Below are 22,423 nucleotides of genomic sequence, written 5' to 3'. Positions count from 1 at the left end.
CAGAGTCTGTAACCTGAAGCATCTGTAACCTGAAGCGTTTGTAACCCAAGGTACCACTGTATAGCTTATGGCCCCACTCTCTTGGGGGCCCAAAAAAAAATTGAAGTGGGGAAAAAACTGGATGTATATTTCCAAAAAGTAAGATAAAAAAACAAAATAAAAACTACAATATTTTGTTATGTGCAAATAGCTTTAGATACCTATTAGGTCCATGAATTACCATATAGCATCTATTCAACACAAAAAACAGCGACCAATTGTTGTTGACAAAGGACCTCTGGACATATAAAGGGCCCCGTTATCTTCAGTAGCTTAGAGCCTCATCAATCCTAAATCAGGCTCTGTCTGTGAACCACCCTGATGAAGGGCGGTATATAAATCAGTCCATCCAATAAATATAAACAAACCAATATTTCATAAGATCGGGGGGGGGGCATACGGAAAAACCAATATCAACAGCAGCGATAACCCCGTCGCCCGCCTAAACAATACTTTACCCCGCCCCCGTAGGTCGCTCTGTGCAAATTTAAAAACACCAGCGGTTTGTTTGTATTTTCCACGCCTCGAGAAACTGCCGGAACGTCGTGCGCAGGGCCGGCGTTTCCGAGGGTGCAATTATGACTGTTGCACCGAGGCGATGTCGCGGGGGAGCGCTATTGCCGACGGACCTTGTCAGAGGAGCCGCGAGCGGCGGTTGTACTTTAACGGGAAGGAGCTCGAGGCGAGACAGCGGAGGCGGCTTCGCCGTCCGGCTTCCCCCGAGGGGTCTCTGCGGAGAAATGAACCTGGAACGCCTCCGGAAGCGGGTGAGGCAGTACATAGACCAGGTGAGCCAAGGCGAGAAAGGTGGGGAGACGCTTCCCCCCCCCGCGTCGTTCTCTCGGGGTCCCCAACGTCGCTCCTTGGCCGCCAACGACGCCCACTATTTTGGGGGGGACGGGAAGCTCTGCCTCAGCTCACCCTCCTCTCCAACCCTCCCCCCCAAACAATTGCCTGCCATCTTCTTACTTGCAGCCAGCCTAAGGGTTGGTGCAGGGAGTCAGCTGCCTCTTCCTAAGGTGTTGCCCTTGTAGATCTCAGCAGAGTCGTGGGTTCGAGGGACACGTTGGGCAAATGATTCCTGCATTGCAGGGGAGTCATGAGCTAAATCAAGTACAGTGGTACCTCAGGTTACATACGCTTCAGGTTAAAGACTCCGCTAACCCAGAAATAGTGCTTCAGGTTAAGAACTTTGCACTGTACTCTGATTATCACACGTTCAGTGCAGTTGTCTGCAAAAGAAGTTAAATACTTAATTCGTTCCGGAGGTCCATACTTAACCTGAAACTGTTCTTAACCTGAAGCACCACTTTAGCTAATGGGGCCTTCTGCTGCCGCTGCGCCGCCAGAGCATGATTTCTGTTCTCATCCTGAAGCAAAGTTCTTAACCTGATGTAATATTTCTGGGTTAGCGGAGTCTGTAACCTGAAGCTTATGTAACCCGAAGTACCACTGTAAATGAGTAGAAATACTTAACTAATAGTTCGGTTCTGCCCCGCCCGCCAACATAAAGCCTTTCTCCCTGACATACGGTAAATCCCGGCTACGCCCATGCAGAGTGTTGGGCTAGATGACCCTCGTGGCCCTTCCAGCTCTACAGGTTCTATGATTCTATCAAACTAGAATTAGCTAGATGTGCCTGCTGTTGGCTCTGGCTCCACCTATTGTTCACCTGTCTTGTCTTTCTCCCTACCAGTCCCTGGTTGCCATCGCCACATTACTTACCTGTTAGAAGCTATGTGCCTTTTCTAGCGTAGAAAGGCGGTTTCAGTGAGTGGCATAGTTTCTGTCCGACATGCTGTAGTTAAACATACAGGAGGCCCTTCCAATATAAAGTGACAGTCCTTCTTTTGGTGATAGTTCAGTGTCTCAAAGTGTTGATAGTTCTGGGTGGGTCATTTAGCTTCAATTCCTCATTTGCAAAATGATCAAATGGATTGTATATATAGTAATAACAGATTGGTTCTCTCCTGGTGGATAAGTAAAAATTCATTGCTTATTTGTATATGCAATAATCCAGTTTTGTTAGAGAAAGACTAAGGAGACATAGGTTGAAATCCCCACTCATCTATAAAATTCTCTGAGTGACCATGAGCCAAGTCACACTATCTCAGCCTAATCTAGAGCGGATAAAAAGATAAAACTGGGAGGTGACAGCAGGGGAGAGTACCATGTATGTTGCCTGGAGTCCCTTGGATAAAGGGTGGGAATCAAATGTAATCAATACAATTTGTTATAGGAAAAACATGTGTAATGCTTGTTCTTTCTTTGCCCCTAAAAACAGCAACAGTATCAAAGTGCTCTGTTTTGGGCAGATAAAGTAGCTTCTTTGTCTCATGGTAAGTTACATATTTAACTTTAATTATACAGCAGTCAACTTTTCTAAAACTATTTTTGGGAAGTGTATTCTAAATGAATTTCCCTTTCCTATATTGTGTTTATTTTTCTTCAGAATGACCATGACATGTCTTTCAGGCTTGGATTGCTTGGGTTGATACCTTTGAACTACTGTATTTACAGCAGAGGTGGGAAACTGGATCAAGCCAGCAGGATGGATCCTTACTTGCTCCACCACCTGCAGGCAAAGCTTGACAGGTGGGTGGGTCTGCCCACCTGTAAATCAAACTACTGTATCTCACAGTGACATCAGGGGATCCATTTTCCTTTGCCAGCACAGTTTGAAATCAAACTGCACAGGCAAAGGCACAGCACTTTGCAAACATCAATGATCAGCTTTTCAACAGCACTTGCATAGTGTAGCGCTTTGCAGGCACTCATGGTCAGCTGATTGGTGATGGGTTGTGCTTGTCAATCCCACTTTTATAAGGGAGAGAAATATTTACCAGCCCTACAACTGATGTCATATAGAACATCACATGCAGAGCAGGAGGGTGTGACTTATTGGAAACCTGCTGGTGGGCCAGATGGGGAGGTATGGCAGGTCCGCATCCAGAGATTTCCCATAACTGATTTTTATTAATAAAAACTTCCAACATTGTGGTGTTTCACCATCATTGAGATACAGTAACTCTGATCTGGCTTGCAATGGTGTAAAAAAAAATGACAGTGAATTTGCTATTTCCCTAGCAAATGTTTATAATGCTTATATCTGATGCACATTATCTCCAAAAATGCAGTCATGTGGCCATTGTTTACACCTTTATGTCTAAAAAACTGTTAAATGCAATGCAAAATTCTAATGGATTGGTTTAACTTAGTGCTTAGACATTTTTCTCAGGTTGACAAAGATAGGATTTTTAAATTGTTCTTTAATTTATCACTTGGGACGTGGGTGGCGCTGTGGGTAAAACCTCAGTGCCTAGGACTTGCCGATCGTATGGTCGGCGCGTCGAATCCCCGCGGCGGGGTGAGCTCCCGTCATTCGGTCCCAGCTCCTGCCAACCTAGCAGTTCGAAAGCACGTCAAAGTGCAAGTAGATAAATAGGTACCGCTTTATAGTGGGAAGGTAACAGCGTTTCCGTGTGCTGCGCTGGTGCTGGCTCGCCAGAGCAGCTTCGTCACGCTGGCCATGTGAACCGGAAGTGTCTCCGGACAGCGCTGGCTCCCGGCCTCTTAAGCGAGATGAGCACGCAACCCCAGAATCGGTCACGACTGGCTCGTATGGGCAGGAGTACCTTTACCTTCACCTAATTTATCAATTATAGAAATACTTGCTTTTGATAAATTAAGTGTTGCTGTTTTTTTAACATGCTGTGAACGAAATATATCCCATACAAGCAAGATAAAGCACGTGAGTTTTGTGGGAGATCATATTGAATAAAGTTGTGTGGCTATTTCATTTTAGAAGACCCACAGGATATCTATTGGCTGGCTCAGTGTCTTTACCTCACAGCTCAGTACCACAGGGCAGCACATGCCCTTAGGTCAAGAAAACTAGATAAGGTAAGATACTGCAGACCAGTCTTGTTTCTTCCATTTTAGCCTTTTTGGTTTGTTGTACAAGTTGCTAAGTCGAGCATTGTCAGACATGCTGGTTGCTACACCTTCTGTAATAATTTATGAAATAGGTAACATATGAGAAAATAGTCAAAGCACCAGATGGGGATAAGATGGAATGGAACACAAGTAACTATTGAAATTGTAGGTGCTGATAGCACTTAAGCAAATACTGCAGTATTGTAGAAGCAATGGGAGTAAAGTAAGAAATACAAATAGTATAGAAGTGGTAACAAACTGCTAACTTGCTCACAGGTGTCTTGCTGAAGCCAGCGGTGGGTAGTGGTTACAGAAAAGCAAAGTAGCATAAGACAATTTTTATTGAAAACATTCCTTCTGTTTCCTAGATTTTTTATTTCTTTTAATACATAGATAAATAGGATTCTTTCAAAATTAATTAAGTCAGCAGTTCTATGTTGGCAGAAGGGAGATGACAAAGAGCAGTTCAGTTAGAAAGGCAATGAAAGAGTTGACTCTTGGCATACAGAATGTATTAAAGGAACTGGTCAAAATATGATAAACAGACTCATGAATTGAAAGTACAAAGTATAAGAATCACAATGCTATGTCAGGCATCACCATCTTTATTCTTTAAAAAGTTATACCTTTTCGAAGTGCAAAATTATTTAAACAATTTTAATTTCTCCCTTAGTTATATGAAGCATGTCGATACCTTGCTGCTAGATGTCATGTAAGTATTTACTTACATTAGAATGATTCTTCACTAAGCAGCCAGTACGTATAAGAAAATCACATGGCAGAAGGGATTATTTCTGCAGCTGAGATAGAAATGTGAAAACCTGAACTATTTTGTAACTGCTAGCTTAAAATATACTGCAATTCAAATGGTAGTTTAAATGCTATAATTATTTTAAAGCTGTGCTTATTGAAGATTCAGGACAGTGATCACTATTGAATAAAGGAACACGCGTTCCTTTCTTGAAAGCTCACATCTAAATAATATGCAGTAGGAATAGGGTGGGAAACCAGGGCTGTCTTAAGCATACCCGGCGCTGTGGTTCAAAGATCCCTCCGGCACCACTACCCCCTTTCCCAGAGTTGGCAACCTTCCCCCAAGCCTCTGCAGGGATTGCTCTCCTCCCGCGGAGGCTTGGGAAGGAAGCTGCAAACCTGCCAGCCATATAGTTGGTGGGGCGCAGCTACCATCCTAAGCCTTTGTGGGGGTTGCTCTCCTCCTGAGGAGGCTTGGGAGGCAAGCTGCACGCCCACCAGCCATATGGTGGACAGGGCACAGCTGGCAGGTGTGCAGGGAAAGGGGAGGCCGCCAGCAAAGCCGCGCAGCTCCCCCACTCGCTGTGGCACCCCTGAGAGGCCAGCACCCTGGCACAACTTGCCAGTAAGCCCAATAGGAAAGACGGCTCTGTGAGAAACAGAAGAACAAAATAATAAGCACAGAAAGCTAGTCTTGGTATGGTGGCAAAGGTTTAAAGGGAAGTAGAGAATGAAGGGACTAAAAGAAACTAACAAAAAAGAGGCAACTCTGTGGATGTTGAGGTTGAGATGGGTTTAGGCTTTGTATGCCTGTATAACAACCAAAAGTGATATGTGTGTTTATATGTGTAAAGTTGTTCAGAATGAATTATGTAAGGCATATAACCTGGTGGATGAGCTCTTTAAAAAAAGTAGTACTTTTTGCATTGCCACTTTAAACATAACATAACTTTGAGTTTCTCTGTATAGTATGCTGCAAAAGAATATCAACAGGCTCTTGATATTCTTGACATGGAAGAACCAATCAACAAAAGACTGTTCGAAAAATATTGTAAGGATGAAAGTGGTCCAAAGGACTGTTCCAGTGACTGGGAGGTTTCACAATCTTCAGTGAGTAACATATTGACAGATATAAATTAATGTAAGCATATGATGTATTCAAGGCTGCAGGAAAAGTAGCTAGAAGGCTTTGTGGTGATGTTAATTTGCAATAGTCTTGTGTTATGTCTTTAAAATTTGGCTTTAAAACAGTATTTCATCTTTGCTTTAAAACAGTATTTCATCTTTAAAAGAGTTTGTGTTTGTATAAATAAAGTAAAGACACACATGAATCAAGTATACACCTCATGGGCTATGCCATGGTTAACCACTGTACCGCTGTATAACCACTGTATAACACACTTAACTATGAATTTTATTCAGTGTGAATGGTCCAATCTGATGAATAAAATGCATTTTTTTGTTTCTAAATTTTCATTTGTGCTCAGAATCAAACTGCAAACACCAATTCTTTCTCTGACCTCCACCTATTCTTTCCCATCAGATCAAGAGCTCTATTTGCCTTTTGCGTGGGAAGATCTATGATGCACTTGATAACAGAACCCTGGCAACATTCAGCTACAAAGAGGCCTTGAAACTCGATGTTTACTGCTTCGAAGCATTTGACCTTTTAACATCACACCATATGCTGACAGCAGAAGAAGGTTTGGAGAACTCTCATCACCCCTCCAGTTTTAAAACATTATTTCTCTTTGTCCAAAAAAACTGTTTTAATCAACAAAATATTAAATTATATCAACCATTGAATAGAGATACCAGTTTTCAAAATAAATCAATTTTGCTGGCTATTCTCCAAAGCCGACAGAGCAGCTCAAACTCACAATCTTCCTTGCTGGAGGTTTTTTATGTTTTGTTTTTGAAGCGGAGCTGTCCCCCTGCCCAGCACTGTCTGGTGTCACCAGCCTCCACTAATGAGGCAACTCTGCCCCTGGCAGGGAAGTCCGGTCACCGTGGAGCATCCCTGTGTGCCCATCCAAACTCTGTTTGGATGGAAGATGCCAGCAGTGGTGTTCCTAGTGGCTGTAGACTTCAGAATGCTCCAAAGCAGGGTGTTTTTGTGGAGGGAAGGCTGGGCTGACACGGGATCTACTGGATCCTCAGCCAGCACTGCTGCCATCATGTGATAGCAACATGCTCAGTGTGGTAGCCCTCAGCTCAGTTGTGCCCGTGAATGCGGTACTCTTTACTTTCCCTTCCTTGTATTAGCAAATGGCTAAAGTTCATTGTTTTATTTCCCCCATGAAAATGAATTTGAAGGCAGTGCTGCAGTTGGGGTAAAACCAGCAGCACCTTCCCCACTGATGGTGATCCTGCAAACCCTCTTTTACTTCTTTTCTGCCATAGTGATAGGCATTTCATCAGTCCGAATATAAAATACAGCCTTCAAACTGGCATATGAAGGCCATTTTCACCCTGCTTCTCTACTGTTCCCTGCAATGGACAGGCTAGTGTTTATTAAATTATGAAGCAAGCCTCCCCTTTTGGGTATGGTGTTTCTAAGGCAGAAGGAATTACAGGAAGAGAGAGAGAATTTCTAGGAACCTTCGACCCTACCAGCTAAGATCTGGGTAGATCTCATGCCTCCCTGGAAAAAAAAGACACTGATTCACATCTCTGCTATTTATCATCCCAAAAAGGAAGTGCTGCTGAATGTGATTTTTAGGGGGGAAATCTTTTCCCCTGCTATTTTCCACTGCTAATCAAATCTATCGATTATACATAACTGCATATGATGGCACATAACTCCACATGCTCACTTCTGGAATGGGTTATTGGTGTCAGATTGTAAGATTTGCAGGACAGGAGAGAGGAGAAAGGCACAGGGCAGAGGAAATTCAGAAGGGAAGCACAGGTTCTAAAAGTTTTGGAGACATATTTATAGAATAATAATAATAACTTTATTATTTATACCCTGTCCATCTGGCTGGGTTTCCCCAGTCACTCTGGGCAGCTCCCAGCAGAATAGACAAAGACAGGTAAACATACATAGGAAGTAGCAGAGTGTTCCTAATTCTCTAGACAGACTGACTGTATATCAGAATCTTATATCTCGGTGCAACATGTTTTATGATGCTGTATGTGGTAGCAGTTGAAACATTTTTACCTGAGCACTGCTCCTGCCACAAATCTCATGTTCAGTGAAAAAGCATCACAATAACGCACCACATTTATACCATTGTATAAATTTCATCCCAAACAATGTGTCATTTGATCCATATGAATTACACCATACAAATACAATGCCACAAAGTATATTGTATCACTTACCTTCCCTATTTAGAGAAGTTTTAAATGTTTGATGTTTTATTTTGTTTTTATTATTCTCTACCATTCTTCTGGAATTCACTTTTGTAACTGATGTGTTCAGAAAAAGAGCTGCTGGAATCTCTACCTCTAGGAAAACAGTGTACAGAAGAAGAAGTAGTATTGCTACATTTTCTGTTTGAGAACAAATTAAAAAAGGTAATAGTACTGTAGTTTAAAAGAAATCTACATTGATTCAAATGTAAATTTGATAACATTCTGTTACATATACTTTAATGTAACCAATAGCCTATATTTTGCATCTTAGAACCTACGAGTTGCTTCTTTTTGTGTCTTAGCAGTTTAGCATCAGTTATTGTGACCTTGCATACTATTTATTAATCAGAATTCACCCCTCAAAAGCTTTCATTGTATCCAAATATGATCTACTATATATATTTAATAATTCTAGAAGGGTCATAATGGCTATAATGGAAACAATGCAGTTTTCAAAATATAAAGCTAAGATCAGGCTCAGATTATCATTTGGAAAACTCTGCAGCCCTACGCAAGTTCTCTGCTCCTCACACAATTAGAACCTCATCAGTGGAGAGCATAGATGCTCTCGCTAGCTATGCGCCTTTCACTATGTTGCCATCACACTTCCCTGCCACTTGTCATGCATTGAAGGGCAAACATCTGCAGCAGCAAGTCTGCTATACTCACGAAGTCTCTTTACACAGTTTGGAACCTTAATTGTGCAGGGAGCCTCTATGAGTACAGCAGGCTTCTCACAGCAGATGTTTACCCTGTAATACATAGCTGTTGATATGAATAGCAGGAAGGGCAGCTCTAGCTGCCTTTTCCCTACTCCCACCCTCATTGTGTGAGAAGACTACCTCTAGGTCTATTCAACCAATCTGGCTATTATTGTAGAAACAAAGACCCATGGAAGAATGGAATGATCCTGATAGACTGTCTTTCATGTGAACAGAAAGGATGGCAATCTCTGCCCCACCCCTGTCGCCACCCTTAACAATAGGACTGCTTGAATTTATGAGGCTTTTACACTGTTTTTTAAAATGGCAATACCCTGTCTCAGGGCACTCCGTAGCCAACTGATAGGTGATACAGCATGGCCTTGTTTGGATTAAGAATGCAGTTTAATGGACAAGGACACTCCCTCATCCACACTCCCTCATCCATCTGAAAAGAAGGTGTTAGAGAAAAATGCACTTGCTGGTTCTTGCTATCTTGTTAGGTCTTGCCAGCCACCTTTCCAGACCAAGTGGAAGCTTCTGAACCAAAGTCTAATAGGGGCGGGGGGAGGTATGTCATTGCCCTCTAGCAATAATGGTATTATGGATCTGAGCAACCACATGGTTCTCTATTGACATTTCTTCTCTCTTTCAGTATAATAAACCCAGTGAAACGTTGATCCCTGAATCTGTAGATGGTCTTCAAGATAATCTGGATGTCGTCGTGTCTTTAGCAGAAAGGCATTACTATAACTGCGATTTCAAGATGTGCTATAAGCTCACTTCTCTGTAAGTACATATATCACCAGCCTGTTATGAAATAGCATTTATTTGAAACCACTCAATTGTGGAAGCCAGTAGATAATTCACTCTTTACTGAAAGCATCTTTTCATAGAGCAGAGATGAGTGTAAAGCCTGGATGTCTTAATTGTTGGTCGCTACCGTTTGGAATCCCACCAGCTGTCACTGTATCAGTTACACCTTGCCTGTTAGCTTTTTCTCGGTCTTTTACTAAAGGTTTGGGGGATAAATGTTTGGGGCTCGGCGCATTGAAGTGTCTTGTATGACAATTTTGATGAGATAAGATCAGGGTTGTAGAGGTTTTGTCCCCCAGATATTGCTGGACTACAACTCCCATAAACTGCTGCCAGCAGGGACAGTGGTTGGGGATAGTGCAAGTTGTTGGGGTTTTTGTTTTTTATTGATTTTCCAAAATTTTGAAACAAACAAGCATAAATCTTAACTGTACTTAATCCAATCTTAGTAACATTGTTAAGTGACTTCCTTGAGTCCCCTGGCTGAGTTTCATTGTATATCATTGTAACAGTTTTCCAAAACCAAATTTCTCATAAAATTAACTTAATCACTTAACATCATTCTTTCTTTTCATTTTAACTTTAAACATATTATTCTCTAACATCACATATTTAAATCCTAAGCCTCTCTGGTATTTGCAAGTTTTTCCAATTAAGTTGTCTTAGCTTAATAAACTAAATTTAACTAAATAGTCTTTAAATTTCATCCATTCCTTCATCCATTGTGGTCTGGCAACATCTGGAGGGCCACAGGTTCCCCAGCTCTGGGTTTAGCTATTCATTTACCAAATATGTGCATTTGGAAATGGACAACTTTAAGCAGGGCACATAGAAAGCTATTTCACACATTGTGTTTTTAAGTGTACAGTATGTCTAGCAAGGTAAAATAGTAGAGTCATACCTTGGAAGTCGAACGCATTGCGAGACTAACGTTTTGGCTCCCAAATGCCGCAAACCCAGAGTGACTGTTCCAGTTCGTGAATGTTCTTTGGAACCTGAACGTCCGTCGCGGCTTCCGCGGCTTCTGATTGGCTGCAGGAGCTTCTTGCAGCCAATCAGAAACCGTGCCTTGGTTCTCAAACATTTTGAAAGTCAAACGGACTTGTGGAATGGATTCCATTCGACTTCCAAGGTATGACTATATTCGCAGATAACATTTGTCAGCAAGTCATGACTGGATGGAGCCTCCTGTTGAGTGAATGCTGAGTCTGATCTTCTTTCTCTAGCGGTGAAGGGCCGTGGCTCCGTGGTCCAGCCTTTGCCTTGTGTTCAGAATGTCCTGGGTTCAGTTTCCGAATATCTCCAGGTGTGGGTGGGAGAGACTCCTGCCTGAAACCCTCAAGAGCTGCTCATTGCCAGTCATTGTAGGCAATACTCAGCTAAATGGATTAATGGTCTGATTCAGTATAGAGCACCTTTCTATATTCCTATTTAAATTTGATGGGGGGGGAGAACCTTAATATCTGGAGCTGAAAACTACAGTATTTTAGTGCCTCTCGGAGTACTTTGGATGATGGGAAGGATACAGAGTAATAAACAATTCTACCATATTTTGCAATAGCAATGATCTAATTGCGCCTCAATTTTTATTAAGTTACTGTCCTTTGAGGGTTTTTATTTCCACTTATTTTTAGAGTAATGGAAAAGGATCCATTCCATGCCAGTTGTTTACCTGTGCATATTGGGACACTTGTGGAGCTGAATAAAGCAAATGGTGAGAAGGTGTTTTAATACAAATTGAATATTAATTATTTTTAAAGGGATTCCTGGTCTATTTTTATTTATTTTTTTATATTTTGCATTGACTCCTGAATAGGCCTTTCAGCTCTAATTCAGGAGTTAAAAGCTAGCATGATGTAGTGAGTAGAACTAGGACCAGGGTTCTAGAGCTGTGCTCAAATTTCCACTCCACCCTGAAGCTCATTGGGTGGCGTTGGTTAGTCTCTAAATCTCAGCCTAACCTATTTCACAAAGTGGTTGTGAAAATAAAATAGTATAGGAGAGAACCATGTCTTGCCACTTGGAGGAAGGATTGGCTGCATAGGCCAGAATTCAGCACAGAACAAGCAGATTTTTCACTCATTCAACAGGATTTAACCCTCAACTCCTTCCTCCTGCACACCCCCAAAATCTGCTCTGGGGGGTGTCTCAGCTTTTTGGAGCAGAATTTTAGGATACATGGGGACCTGCAGGAGGAAGCAAGAGAAGGTGACGTCCTGCTGCATGGGTAGAAGTCTGTTCCTCTCCTAGACAAGCCACATTGAAGGCAAGCCTTAATAAATAAATAAAATATGAGATTTTGTAGGCAGATATTGATGGGTGGTCATAAAGAAAGCATAAGGACCCATATTTGTGTGTTAATCCATATATGATGGATTTGATATTAACTAAAATTAATATAGCAATATTTCACTCTTTCATTGATGATTTTCTGCTACACATTTCTGCTGGTTCTGCAATAGAAATGAGTCCATTTTCTCATTTAAAGGCAGAAAATTATTCATCCTGTTAGACAGTATATTTGCATTTTATGCCTTTATAATTTGCAGTTATTCAGATGCTACTTAAGTAGTTAATATTATACACACTACTTTAAATTAATTCCTCCTTTTTAATTTTTAAGGGGGAAATGTGTATGCTTTCAGTGGAGAGCCAGGAAAAAAATTGTAACAGTGAGTCATCCGTAGTGGAAAATAGTTCAATGAAATGTTAAATCTTGCTCAGTGGAAGGCCCAACCCAAGGGATGAGGACTACTGATTACCTTGTTCCTAGCGACAAAGTTGGCTTCCTATTGTAAAGAAAACTGGAAACAACATGTTATGTTAAAATTGTCTACGGAATATTTTATGTTAACATGCCAACCAGGCTAGAGTGGCTGTCAGTGGCCTGGTTCATATGGCATGGTAAGCCAACTGACTCATTAAGGTAAAGGTAAAGGGACCCCTGCCCATTAGGTCCAGTCGTGACCAACTCTGGGGTTGCGGCGCTCATCTCACTTTATTGGCCGAGGGAGCCGGCGTACAGCTTCCAAGTCATGTGGCCAGCATGACTAAGCTGCTTCTGGCGAACTAGAGTGGCGCATGGAAATGCCGTTTACCTTCCTGCTGGAGTGGTACCTATTTATCTACTTGCACTTTGATGTGCTTTTGATCTCCCCCACCTGCCCAGAACTTTTAGCATGTAACAGCTAAACCATGGTGATGCCCAAATGCAGGATTGTGATTAAGATCTTTCCTCCTTAGCCATGAACTCTAGCCTAGGTTTGCTCTATGGTTAATATGGAGACCTTAGCCACAATCCTGGGTTCACATGGCATGCTAAGTATGGCTGCCATGCCATACTATGGTTAAAGGACTGTCAAGAAGCAAAACGGGTGCCCATCGTCTCCAAGAGCCAACACATTTGCATGGTTTTGGTAAACCATAGTTTGCCTTAGCATGACTTATGAATGAGCGCCTTTGAAAATAGACTTGAAAACATAAGAATATATTATATGGGATAGTTTGAGAGAAACAGTTGACAGCTTTATTCTGATTATAATTTTCAATCCAATAAAAATGTGAACAAAAAAGGCATAACACTTTATTTTATCAACATTCAACACAAACTGCTACATATATACTATTGTTTAACATAAATATATTTCTTCTTCCTAGAACTTTTCTACCTTTCCCATAAACTGGTGGATTTGTACCCAAATAATCCTGTAAGTTGTACTTCTGTTCTTTGTTTCATAAATGTGCTATGAATACCATAAAAAAAGTTTAAAAGTAAGGTTAAGACCCATATAGTAGCATATACATCTAAAGTGAAATGTTATTACCATTATTATGGTAATGAATAGTTTATTATAATGTTAGCCTTATTGGTAGTACCACTTTTCTGTATAGGCTACATGAATATTCCTCAGCTTAATGGTACATAAAATGCTTAGCCTTCGACACACACCCCCAATCTTTAAAATTTCACAAATAGAGTAGGCATGGTAGAAAAGGGATTGTACTACTCATCACACATGGAATCAAATTAGCTATCCACAAGTTGTTGAACCACAGTGCGCACTGCACTGACAATCGCAAATTGTATACCTGCTGCTCAACAAAGTCACATTTTCTCAGCCACAAAATATTGTGGACTCCGTGCCACAAAAATAAGGAAACAGTCCAGCAAACCATTTCCTTTGGGAAAGGGATAAAATGTTGATAAATGCAGAGTACTTGTTGCACTTGCTGAAAGGTTGGTTAATTGATACATGTCTCTTTGCTACCTTTTGAAAAAAGTGATAATAAAGGAACATGTTTCTAATGCTGTTTGCTTGAACCCACGATGTTCCTACATTTTAAATGGAACCGATCGCGTACATTGGCCTTGTTTTCATGACACAGTAAGCCAAACCAAGGCTTACCAATCCGGATCCATGGAAAATAGCTTGCAGCCACCTTCCTTCTCCTTGGTCCTTTTTACTGCTGCACCAAGGCTTATTTTGGGCTACTGCTTGTGGTTAGTGAGGAGAGAGCTTAACTGCAAGTTGCAGTTCAAACAACATGCTAAGCCAAACCTTTTTCGTACTCAGCACGGCACAGAATGTTTGCATGTTTGCACAGTCTCAGTAAGCCATAGTTTGGCTTACTTGGTCATACAAACTTGTCATATCAGTAGTGTGCTTTAACGTGTATTGAATTTTATCTGGCCATTAGGTCTCCTGGTTTGCTGTAGGATGTTATTATCTCATGGTTGGCCATAAAAATGAGCACGCCAGAAGATACCTTAGGTAAGTTTCACTTTGTCTTCTGTAGTCCTTCTGTCTTGTAAGTTTACCATTTTAAGAAACCTTGTACTGTTAGCACTGATGAACTAAGTAAGGTCCAGGCAACCTTCTGTATGCCTGAAGACTGGAATTGGCACACTTCAGTAAATAACTATTCCCGGAGTAGTTGTACTTCAGAGTTACAGCTTTAAGCATTACATTTAGCATTGCAGGTTTCGTTGGCTCTTATTTCACGTACCTGGTTTTTATGTTTCAGCAAAGCCACCACCCTTGAGAGAACATATGGACCAGCATGGATAGCATATGGACACTCATTTGCAGTTGAAAGTGAGCATGACCAAGCAATGGCTGCTTACTTCACTGCAGCCCAGCTGATGAAAGGGTAGGTCAAAATTAGATTGCCAGGAAATAGGGATGTAGTCCAATAAAACCATCTTAGCCAAAGGGTATTAATATTAGATGAAAAATAAACAAAAATAATAATTTACTGGGAAAACATCTGCCATCAGAGATGTATTCAGTGCTTTCAGCGAAATTAATATTTCTCTTAGAAAGTAAGCTTTACATTAGTTACTAGTGCAATATTATGGATATGCTTGTCAAAACAAGGAAACTTAACTATTCTGTCTTTCCCCCCTTCATTTAAGTGTTTGCAGTATTTTTAAAACTATAGATCAAAGAGTTGTTTAAATGAAATGCAGTGCTGCCTTAAATGTCCTCATGTCTTTTTTTTTTTAAAATTACTGTTTGTGTTCTTTATTTTTGTAGCTGTCATTTGCCAATGCTGTATATTGGGCTGGAGTACGGCTTGACCAACAACTCAAAATTAGCTGAGCGGTTTTTCAGCCAAGCTTTAAGTATTGCACCCGAAGACCCTTTTGTGATGCATGAAGTTGGAGTGGTAGCATTTCAAAATGGAGAGTAAGTTACTATTTTTAACTTTGGGTTGTCTTTGTACCAGATATCTGCACATAATTTCCTTTCTTGGTTAGCTCCCCCTCCAAAACCTAGAAACCATTATACTGCCCACTTGTGCACTTAATGAACTTAGTACTAGTATTAATGTGTCACTTCAACTATTTCATATATAAACTATATCATGTTGGCAATGCAACGGCAGCTACACCACTTATCACAGTCACTGATAACTGTAGTTTAGGAAATATATTATTTTTTTCTTCAGTGATCAGATGCGGTTTTCAAAAACCAGCTAAGTACTTAGCACTGCTTTTGTATCTCATGGGAATTATTTTTACATTGGAACAGTAAGCATCATTAACAAAACACATACATCTCTGCCTTTTTTAAAAAAGAGAGAGATATCCCATAGGCATCTTTCAATGCTGCATGTTAGTGGCATTTCTGTACGCAAGGCCCTATAGGTAATAAAATAGATAAGCTGTTAATTTGAAGAGACATATGCATAAGACATAGAGCTCTAAATGTGTTTTATCTTATTTTCTTTCAGCTGGAAAACTGCAGAAAAGTGGTTTCTTGATGCGTTAGAAAAGATCAAAGCCATTGGAAATGAGGTATTTTATTTTTATTTATAGATATAGATATGGAGTTGGCCATAATTTCATCTCAGCTGTTTGTGTTTTGAAAGTAGGACCCCAAAGTGCTATTTGAAGAATCCCACCAAGCATTCTGCTTAAAAGCTACCCATATCCCAGAAGCAATACATATGCAGATCACCACCTTCCCACCTATGGTATTGCACAAAAGTTTTCAAATAGCAAGTCATCCTTTGGTGCATGGGTGTTGATTTTTTTTTAATCAGCCAATGGAATAGCTTGTTTACTTCAATCAATATTTTGTTTTAGAGGCATTAAAATTTTGTCTTTAGATGTGATGCTTGTCTTGCAGGTGACGGTTGACAAGTGGGAACCTTTATTGAATAATCTGGGGCATGTATGCAGAAAGCTTAAGTAAGTGGAACAGCGATTTTTACCAGTACTTAGTATTTTAAGTATTTATCCTTAAATGGTATGGCATTCCAGTTTTACTAAACCTTCTGTATGCATTTAATTATATTTATTATCTGGCATGTTCATATTATATATTGAAATGGAATGTATTGTGGAATATGGTATTGTAAACATCTCAGCTATTGCATTTTTTAAAAAGCAAGCTTCTAGTCTTTATGATAGAACAGTGAAAGCTCAGAGACCTGAGGTACTGCATAGAGTTCCTGAGGCCAGGATGTGAAACTTCATTGTCCTTCAACATTCATAGATAAAGTTTTCCAAAACCTACTTACACACCTCCCGCCCGCCCCCCGGCCCACCTCATCTCACAGCTTCTCTTCCTACCTTCTGCGTTCTTCTTTTCACCCTGTGGGCTGGTTTGCGTGAATGCTAAGCCATTGTTTTAGTAGCATGTAGGACAAGCATCGCAAAAGAAATCTCAGGCTCGTGCACTCCCTCCTTTCCTCTTTTCTCATGCAGGTGGTAGGAAGACTACTGCTGAGCTTATTTTCAGTTTTAAATAATTTCAGCTTCGCTCACCTTACAGCGTGAATCCAGTGGTTTATTTAAAAGCCAGCTTCATAACCCATGGTTTAAAATTAGCTTGTTGAACAAATAACCATTCTTTGTTTTTAACCAGTATTCCTGGTTTGCATGGAATGCTAAGCTGAGATTCTTTGAAATGGCCAGGAGAACTCCCGCTGAGATTACTTTCCATGTTAGGAGGGTACTTTAACATCTGAACCAGCCCAGTGTACCATGTTTTTTTTTTATTATGGCCAATTGTTTACTATTTGTATTTCCTAATAATGTGAATGAAACAATATCGTTCTGCCCGGACACTGAGGTCCAGCGCCGAGGGCCTTCTGGTGGTTCCCTCACTGTGAGAGGCCAAGTTACAGGGAACCAGGCAGAGGGCCTTCTCGGTAGTGGCGCCCGCCCTGTGGAACGCCCTCCCATCAGATGTCAAAGAGAAAAATAATTACCAAACTTTTAGAAGACATCTGAAGGCAGCCCTGTTTAGGGAAGCTTTTAATGTTTAATAGGTTATTGTATTTTAGTGTTCTGATGGAAACCCAGCCAGATGGGCGGGGTATAAATATATTATTATTATTATTATTATTATTATTATTATTATTATTATTTATTAATCCTTATCCATGTTTTTCTTAATAGGAAGTACGAAGAAGCTCTCGAATACCATCGTAAAGCTCTAGTGTTGATTCCTCAGAATGCTTCTACTTATTCTTCCATTGGATACATTCACAGTCTGATGGGAAATTTTGAAAGTGCAATTGATTATTTTCATACAGTATGTAATCTTTATAAAATTGCGGGGGGGGGGGGAATTGGTGTCAAGCTTGATGTGCTCAGTATGATCTTTCACTTTTCTTGATTTTCTAATTTGTCCTTTTTAATCAGGCCCTTGGTCTTAGAAGAGATGATACGTTTTCAGTGACCATGCTTGGGCATTGCATAGAAATGTATATTGGTGATTCCGAAGCCTACATTGGTAAGCTGCAATTTTGTTACTGCTCTATAGCTATTCAAATGTTCCCACAGTGCTACGGTTGTCAGTACAGATGTGCATTCACGAAGAGCATTAGCACATATTTTCCATGAAGAGCACTGAAACACTTATCACTAGTAATCCATTTGCTGAGTCCCCCAGAAGGCAGAAGGTCAATGGCTTTATTAAATTATTTTGGTAAGAAATTACAGCTTGGTTTAAGAACAGAGGGAGGCTGCTTACACCAGGTCAGACCATTGGTTCACCTAGCTTAGCACTGTCTAGCTAAGCTGTCCACCACTAACTAGTCATAGCTCTCCATGGATTCAGACAGGAATCTTTCTTAGCCCCATCTGAAGAATCTGTAGGTTGAACTTGGGAAACATTAGCTTTGCTCCCCCCTACGCTGTAGAGTGGGACTCGGTTGGCGCTGTGGGTTAAACCACAGAGCCTGTGACTTGCTGATCAGAAGGTCGGCGGTTTGAATCCCCGTGACGGGGTGAGCTCTTGTTGCTTGGTCCCTGCTCCTGCCAACCTAGCAGTTCGAAATCACAAAGTGCAAAGTAGATAAATAGGTACCGCTCCAGCGGGAAGGTAAACGGTGTTTCCGTGCGCTGCTCTGGTTCACCAGAAGTGGCTTAGTCATGCTGGCCACATGACCCGGAAGCTGTACGCCGGCTCCCTCGCCCAATAAAGCGAGGTGAGCGCCGCAACCCCAGAGTCAGCCACGACTGGACCTAATGGTCAGGGGTACCTTTACCTTTATGCAGTAGAGTATGCATTGCATGCAGTTCTTTCACCATTGCAATTGCCAAAGTTTAATGATGATGCTGCCATAAAAACCAACAGAAGATTAACTTTCTTGACATAGAAATTACTGTGTGCATTCTTAATTATCTAAAGACCTACAGGTTACAGTCAATATGATGTATTTAGGGCCAGGGTTTAAATCCTCACTCAGCCATGAAGCTTATTGGATGACCTTGGGCCAGTCACCGTTTCTCAGCTTAAACCACGTCACACGGCTGTTGTGCGGATAAAATGGAAAGGAGCAGAACCATGTACATCACCTTGAGCACCTGGGGGGGGGGGAGTGGGATAAAAATGTAATAATAAAGTAAAAAATGAATCATAGAGGGGTGTACTTGATGGCCCCTGTGGTCCCTTCCAGTTCTGTGATTCTAGAGATAGTGAACTTTGTCTTTTAAGAGTCAATGGGACTGGACAGAAATAGTATTTTTACATGGAAGTAATCTCATGGCGGAAATTAACAATCTCTTTCAGGAACTGCAATTAAGGATAAATTAAGATGCTATGACTTTGATGTGCATACTATGAAGACATTAAAGAACATTATTTCACCTGCGTGGGACGTATTGGAATTTGATATAGAAAAGCAAACCTTAGAAGAAAGTAGTATCATGGCAGTGGAAGCACCACATCAGAGGAGAACTACGGAAGCACCCCCTCCATTGGATGAAACCTTTGAAATTGAAATGAATGAAAGTGATATGATGTTAGAAACATCAATGTCAGATCACAGTACTTGACTTTAAAATGCTAGAATAGATTCATCATCGTGTAATGTGCATTTTTGTCACCTCATGCCTTCTTCAACTGCTGTTGACATCAAAGAACTGCCCACGACTGTGACAGTGTGACAGTGTGTTTGTTCATGCCAATTTTATTATGCAAAATAATCATATGTATTTTTAAACTCTTCACTGCATCCTGTGATTTCTGTTACTAAAAAAAGACTGTGAATGTTGAAAAATATTTAGTTTACAACAGGTTTTTTTCTGTGTCCAAGAGCTGATGAATTCCTGCCTTGGCTTTCTAACTTTCTCTATTTACATGTTAAATATGTGTCATAACAACCCCCTGCAAAATTGATGATTTGATACTATATTTTATTCTTTAAACCAGAATTAAAGTTTTCATTGCTTTGTTTGACTCACACACACAATTGTAAAAAAATTATTCTTATCACCTGAATGCATTTCCTCCCCAATTTAATTGTTGCCAAGTGTTAAGTGTGGAAGTAAATACTCTTGTCTAGCCTCATTTGTCATTTCAGATTCCTTACTGCTTCTTCACACTATCTTCCTGACACGAGTTACATCCAAACACAGGTTATTGGTTAAATGAAAATTCAGGTGCTGCTGCGTTACAAACTTTTACAACAGGCATAGGGATCCTTCAGCCTGCAGGCCTAATTAGAATCCACAGATCCAAATTTAACTCATGAGGCTGTCTCCTAAAAGCTGCACTTTTAGGACATTAGATGTGTGGCAGATCCAATGTACTCTTGGGAGCCTCGGAGTGTGCTTTGATGGTTTCCTGGCGCAAGAGACTTCTTATCATCACCTATCTAGGCTATACAGTGGTACCTTGGGTTAAGAACTTAATTCGTTCTTGCCCGAAAGTGAAGGCCTTCTGGGAAATGATTTATAATGAGTTAAAGAAGGTGTTTAAGTATACCTTTCCCAAGAAACCAGAGGCCTTCCTGCTGGGTATTGTTGGCCAGAAAGTGTTAAAGAAAGATAGAACTTTTTTTCTGTATGCAACTACAGCAGCAAGAATTCTTATTGCTAAACACTGGAAGACACAAGATTTACCCACGCTGGAAGAATGGCAGATGCAATTGATGGACTATATGGAACTGGCTGAAATGACTGGCAGAATCCGAGACTTGGGAGAAGAAACAATGGAGGAGGACTGGAAAAAATTTAAGGACTATTTACAAAAACATTATAAGTTATATGAATGTTGAGAATTTGCATGGTTTGGAAAGTCTAGCTTCAGCAACAAAACTTGATGATTTGGGAAATTAAGTTATAATTACGAAAAGACCAAAGATTTAAGTAAATTTTACGCCTATTTTAGAGCAAAAGTAATTTGATAATAAGTATTTTAAACTTAAACCATAACAATTTGAAAGTACAAAAAACGCATGAAACAAGGTAACAATTTGTTGATATCTTTATTGCAAATAATGCAGGGTGGGGGAGATGTGGGGAAGTCCAATTGGTTATGAAAAAATATTCTGGAAAGATGAATTTTTTTCCTATCTTTTCTCTTTTCTTTCTTTGTTCTGTTGCAACTGTTGTTTGTCTGACTATATATCTGTATTTGGGGAAAAAAGTAATAATAATAATAATAAATAAAGGTTCCGGGAACTGGAGCTCTCTGAGGGGCAAAACTACAGTTCCCAGAATCCTTTGGCGGGGAAAAAAAAAAGAACTTAATTCGTTCTGGAGGTCCATTCTTAATCTGAAGCTGTTCTTAACCTGAGCTACCACTTTAGCTAATGAGGCCTCCTGCTGCAACCGCATGATGTCTCATCCTGAGTAAAGTTCTTAACCCAAGGTACTATTTTTGGGTTAACGGAGTCTGTAACCTGAAGCGTCTGTAACCCAAGTTACCATTGTATACACATTAGTGGCTTAAAATGCAGTGAGGTTGTTTCCAGCCACTGTGTTTCAAGTCACTTTATGTTGCTGTGCACACCAGAGAGGGAGGTAGGCAAGATGTCTTCACCCAATGAGCATTATTTCCCTGCACGTAACTCTTCAGTCAAACTGTTGTCTGTACATACACAATGGCTGACTCAAAGGTACACACTACAGCTTAACTGCTGCTTACGCTTTCAAATCAAATGGGAGCACATCAAACAAAAGTATTTCTCAATAAACTACTACAAATGGATTGTGGTTAGTTAACATTATATACTTGGCTTCAAACCCCAAAGGTGGAAACACACGGCACACATACAGCCCAGAACTACAAGAAGTTACAGCAAATCCCCAATCCACTTTGAAAACATTCTTACAGTATTCTACAATAATACTTAAATGGAGATGCTGGATAAACTAGAGTATTGAAGGCACACAATGTGTCGTGCTTACAACATTTGCAGCCTAATAAGTATGAATTGCTGTGGTGAGGCAACATAGGGCAGTGTGCTTGACAATGAGACTCATTTCTATGGCATGTTGTAGGGGGTGTTTACCTGGTGGTGTGGCTATGTCATGCTTATTTTGTGCTGCCCAGCTTCAATTCCGTAATTCAAAACTAAGGTCACTGCATATTAATGTACTTTGCTCAAAAATACTTTTTGCAGCCACATTTCTAAAGTGAGCCTTTTGAACTGAAAGGATTGCTTATCACATTATGCTTCTTTAACATAATCTCTTATCAGGGACGGGGAACCAGTTGAAGCAGCTGTCCAGATGTTGATGGATTACAAACTCTCCTGATCCCCGAGCATTGTGGCCTTGTAAGCTGGAGCTGAGGGAAATCAGGAGCCCAGTGACATCTGGAGAGACCCCGCCCATTCCTCATTATGCAAAACAGCAAAATGAACGGGGGGGGGAGCTGCTCTTGCACAAGAATTCTGAACAGGCAGCACCAGGTAGGGTTTTTGCACTTAGATCTGTTCTGCTGCTATTGAATGTCTCAATATGTGATTTCCTGTTATTGTGATGTAAGCTGCTTTCAGAACCAAATATTATTATTCGTATTAATTTGTATACTGTCCACATAGAGCTCGGGGCAGTTCGCAGATTAAAA

The 22,423-nt window shown here is 40.6% G+C and overlaps 1 protein-coding gene across 2 annotated transcripts; it reads left to right on the top strand.

The window, feature by feature from the left end:
- The first annotated feature begins 648 nt into the window (after positions 1-648).
- Positions 649-19,915, top strand: CDC16 (cell division cycle 16). 2 transcript variants are annotated; one of them, XM_082218642.1, is made up of 18 exons: positions 649-827; positions 2,324-2,378; positions 3,845-3,942; positions 4,649-4,687; positions 5,698-5,838; positions 6,272-6,431; positions 8,156-8,250; positions 9,445-9,578; positions 11,240-11,319; positions 13,263-13,312; positions 14,304-14,377; positions 14,631-14,756; positions 15,143-15,295; positions 15,843-15,906; positions 16,241-16,302; positions 17,518-17,653; positions 17,764-17,854; positions 19,136-19,915. In XM_082218642.1, exons 1-18 carry the CDS (start codon positions 780-782, stop codon positions 19,399-19,401), a joined length of 1,872 nt encoding a protein of 623 aa, XP_082074768.1. In that variant the 5' UTR covers positions 649-779; the 3' UTR covers positions 19,402-19,915. The 2 variants fall into 2 exon arrangements, with proteins under 2 accessions (XP_082074768.1, XP_082074769.1); XM_082218643.1 differs by lacking the exons at positions 649-827; positions 2,324-2,378 and adding an exon at positions 2,500-2,634.
- The last annotated feature ends 2,508 nt before the right edge of the window (positions 19,916-22,423 follow it).

This window comes from Podarcis vaucheri (assembly GCF_965113315.1).
Source record: "Podarcis vaucheri genome assembly, chromosome: 4".
Lineage (NCBI taxonomy): Eukaryota > Metazoa > Chordata > Lepidosauria > Squamata > Lacertidae > Podarcis > Podarcis vaucheri.
The sequence above is the reverse complement of the archived record's forward strand: the minus strand, read 5'-3'. Positions and strand labels throughout refer to the sequence as shown.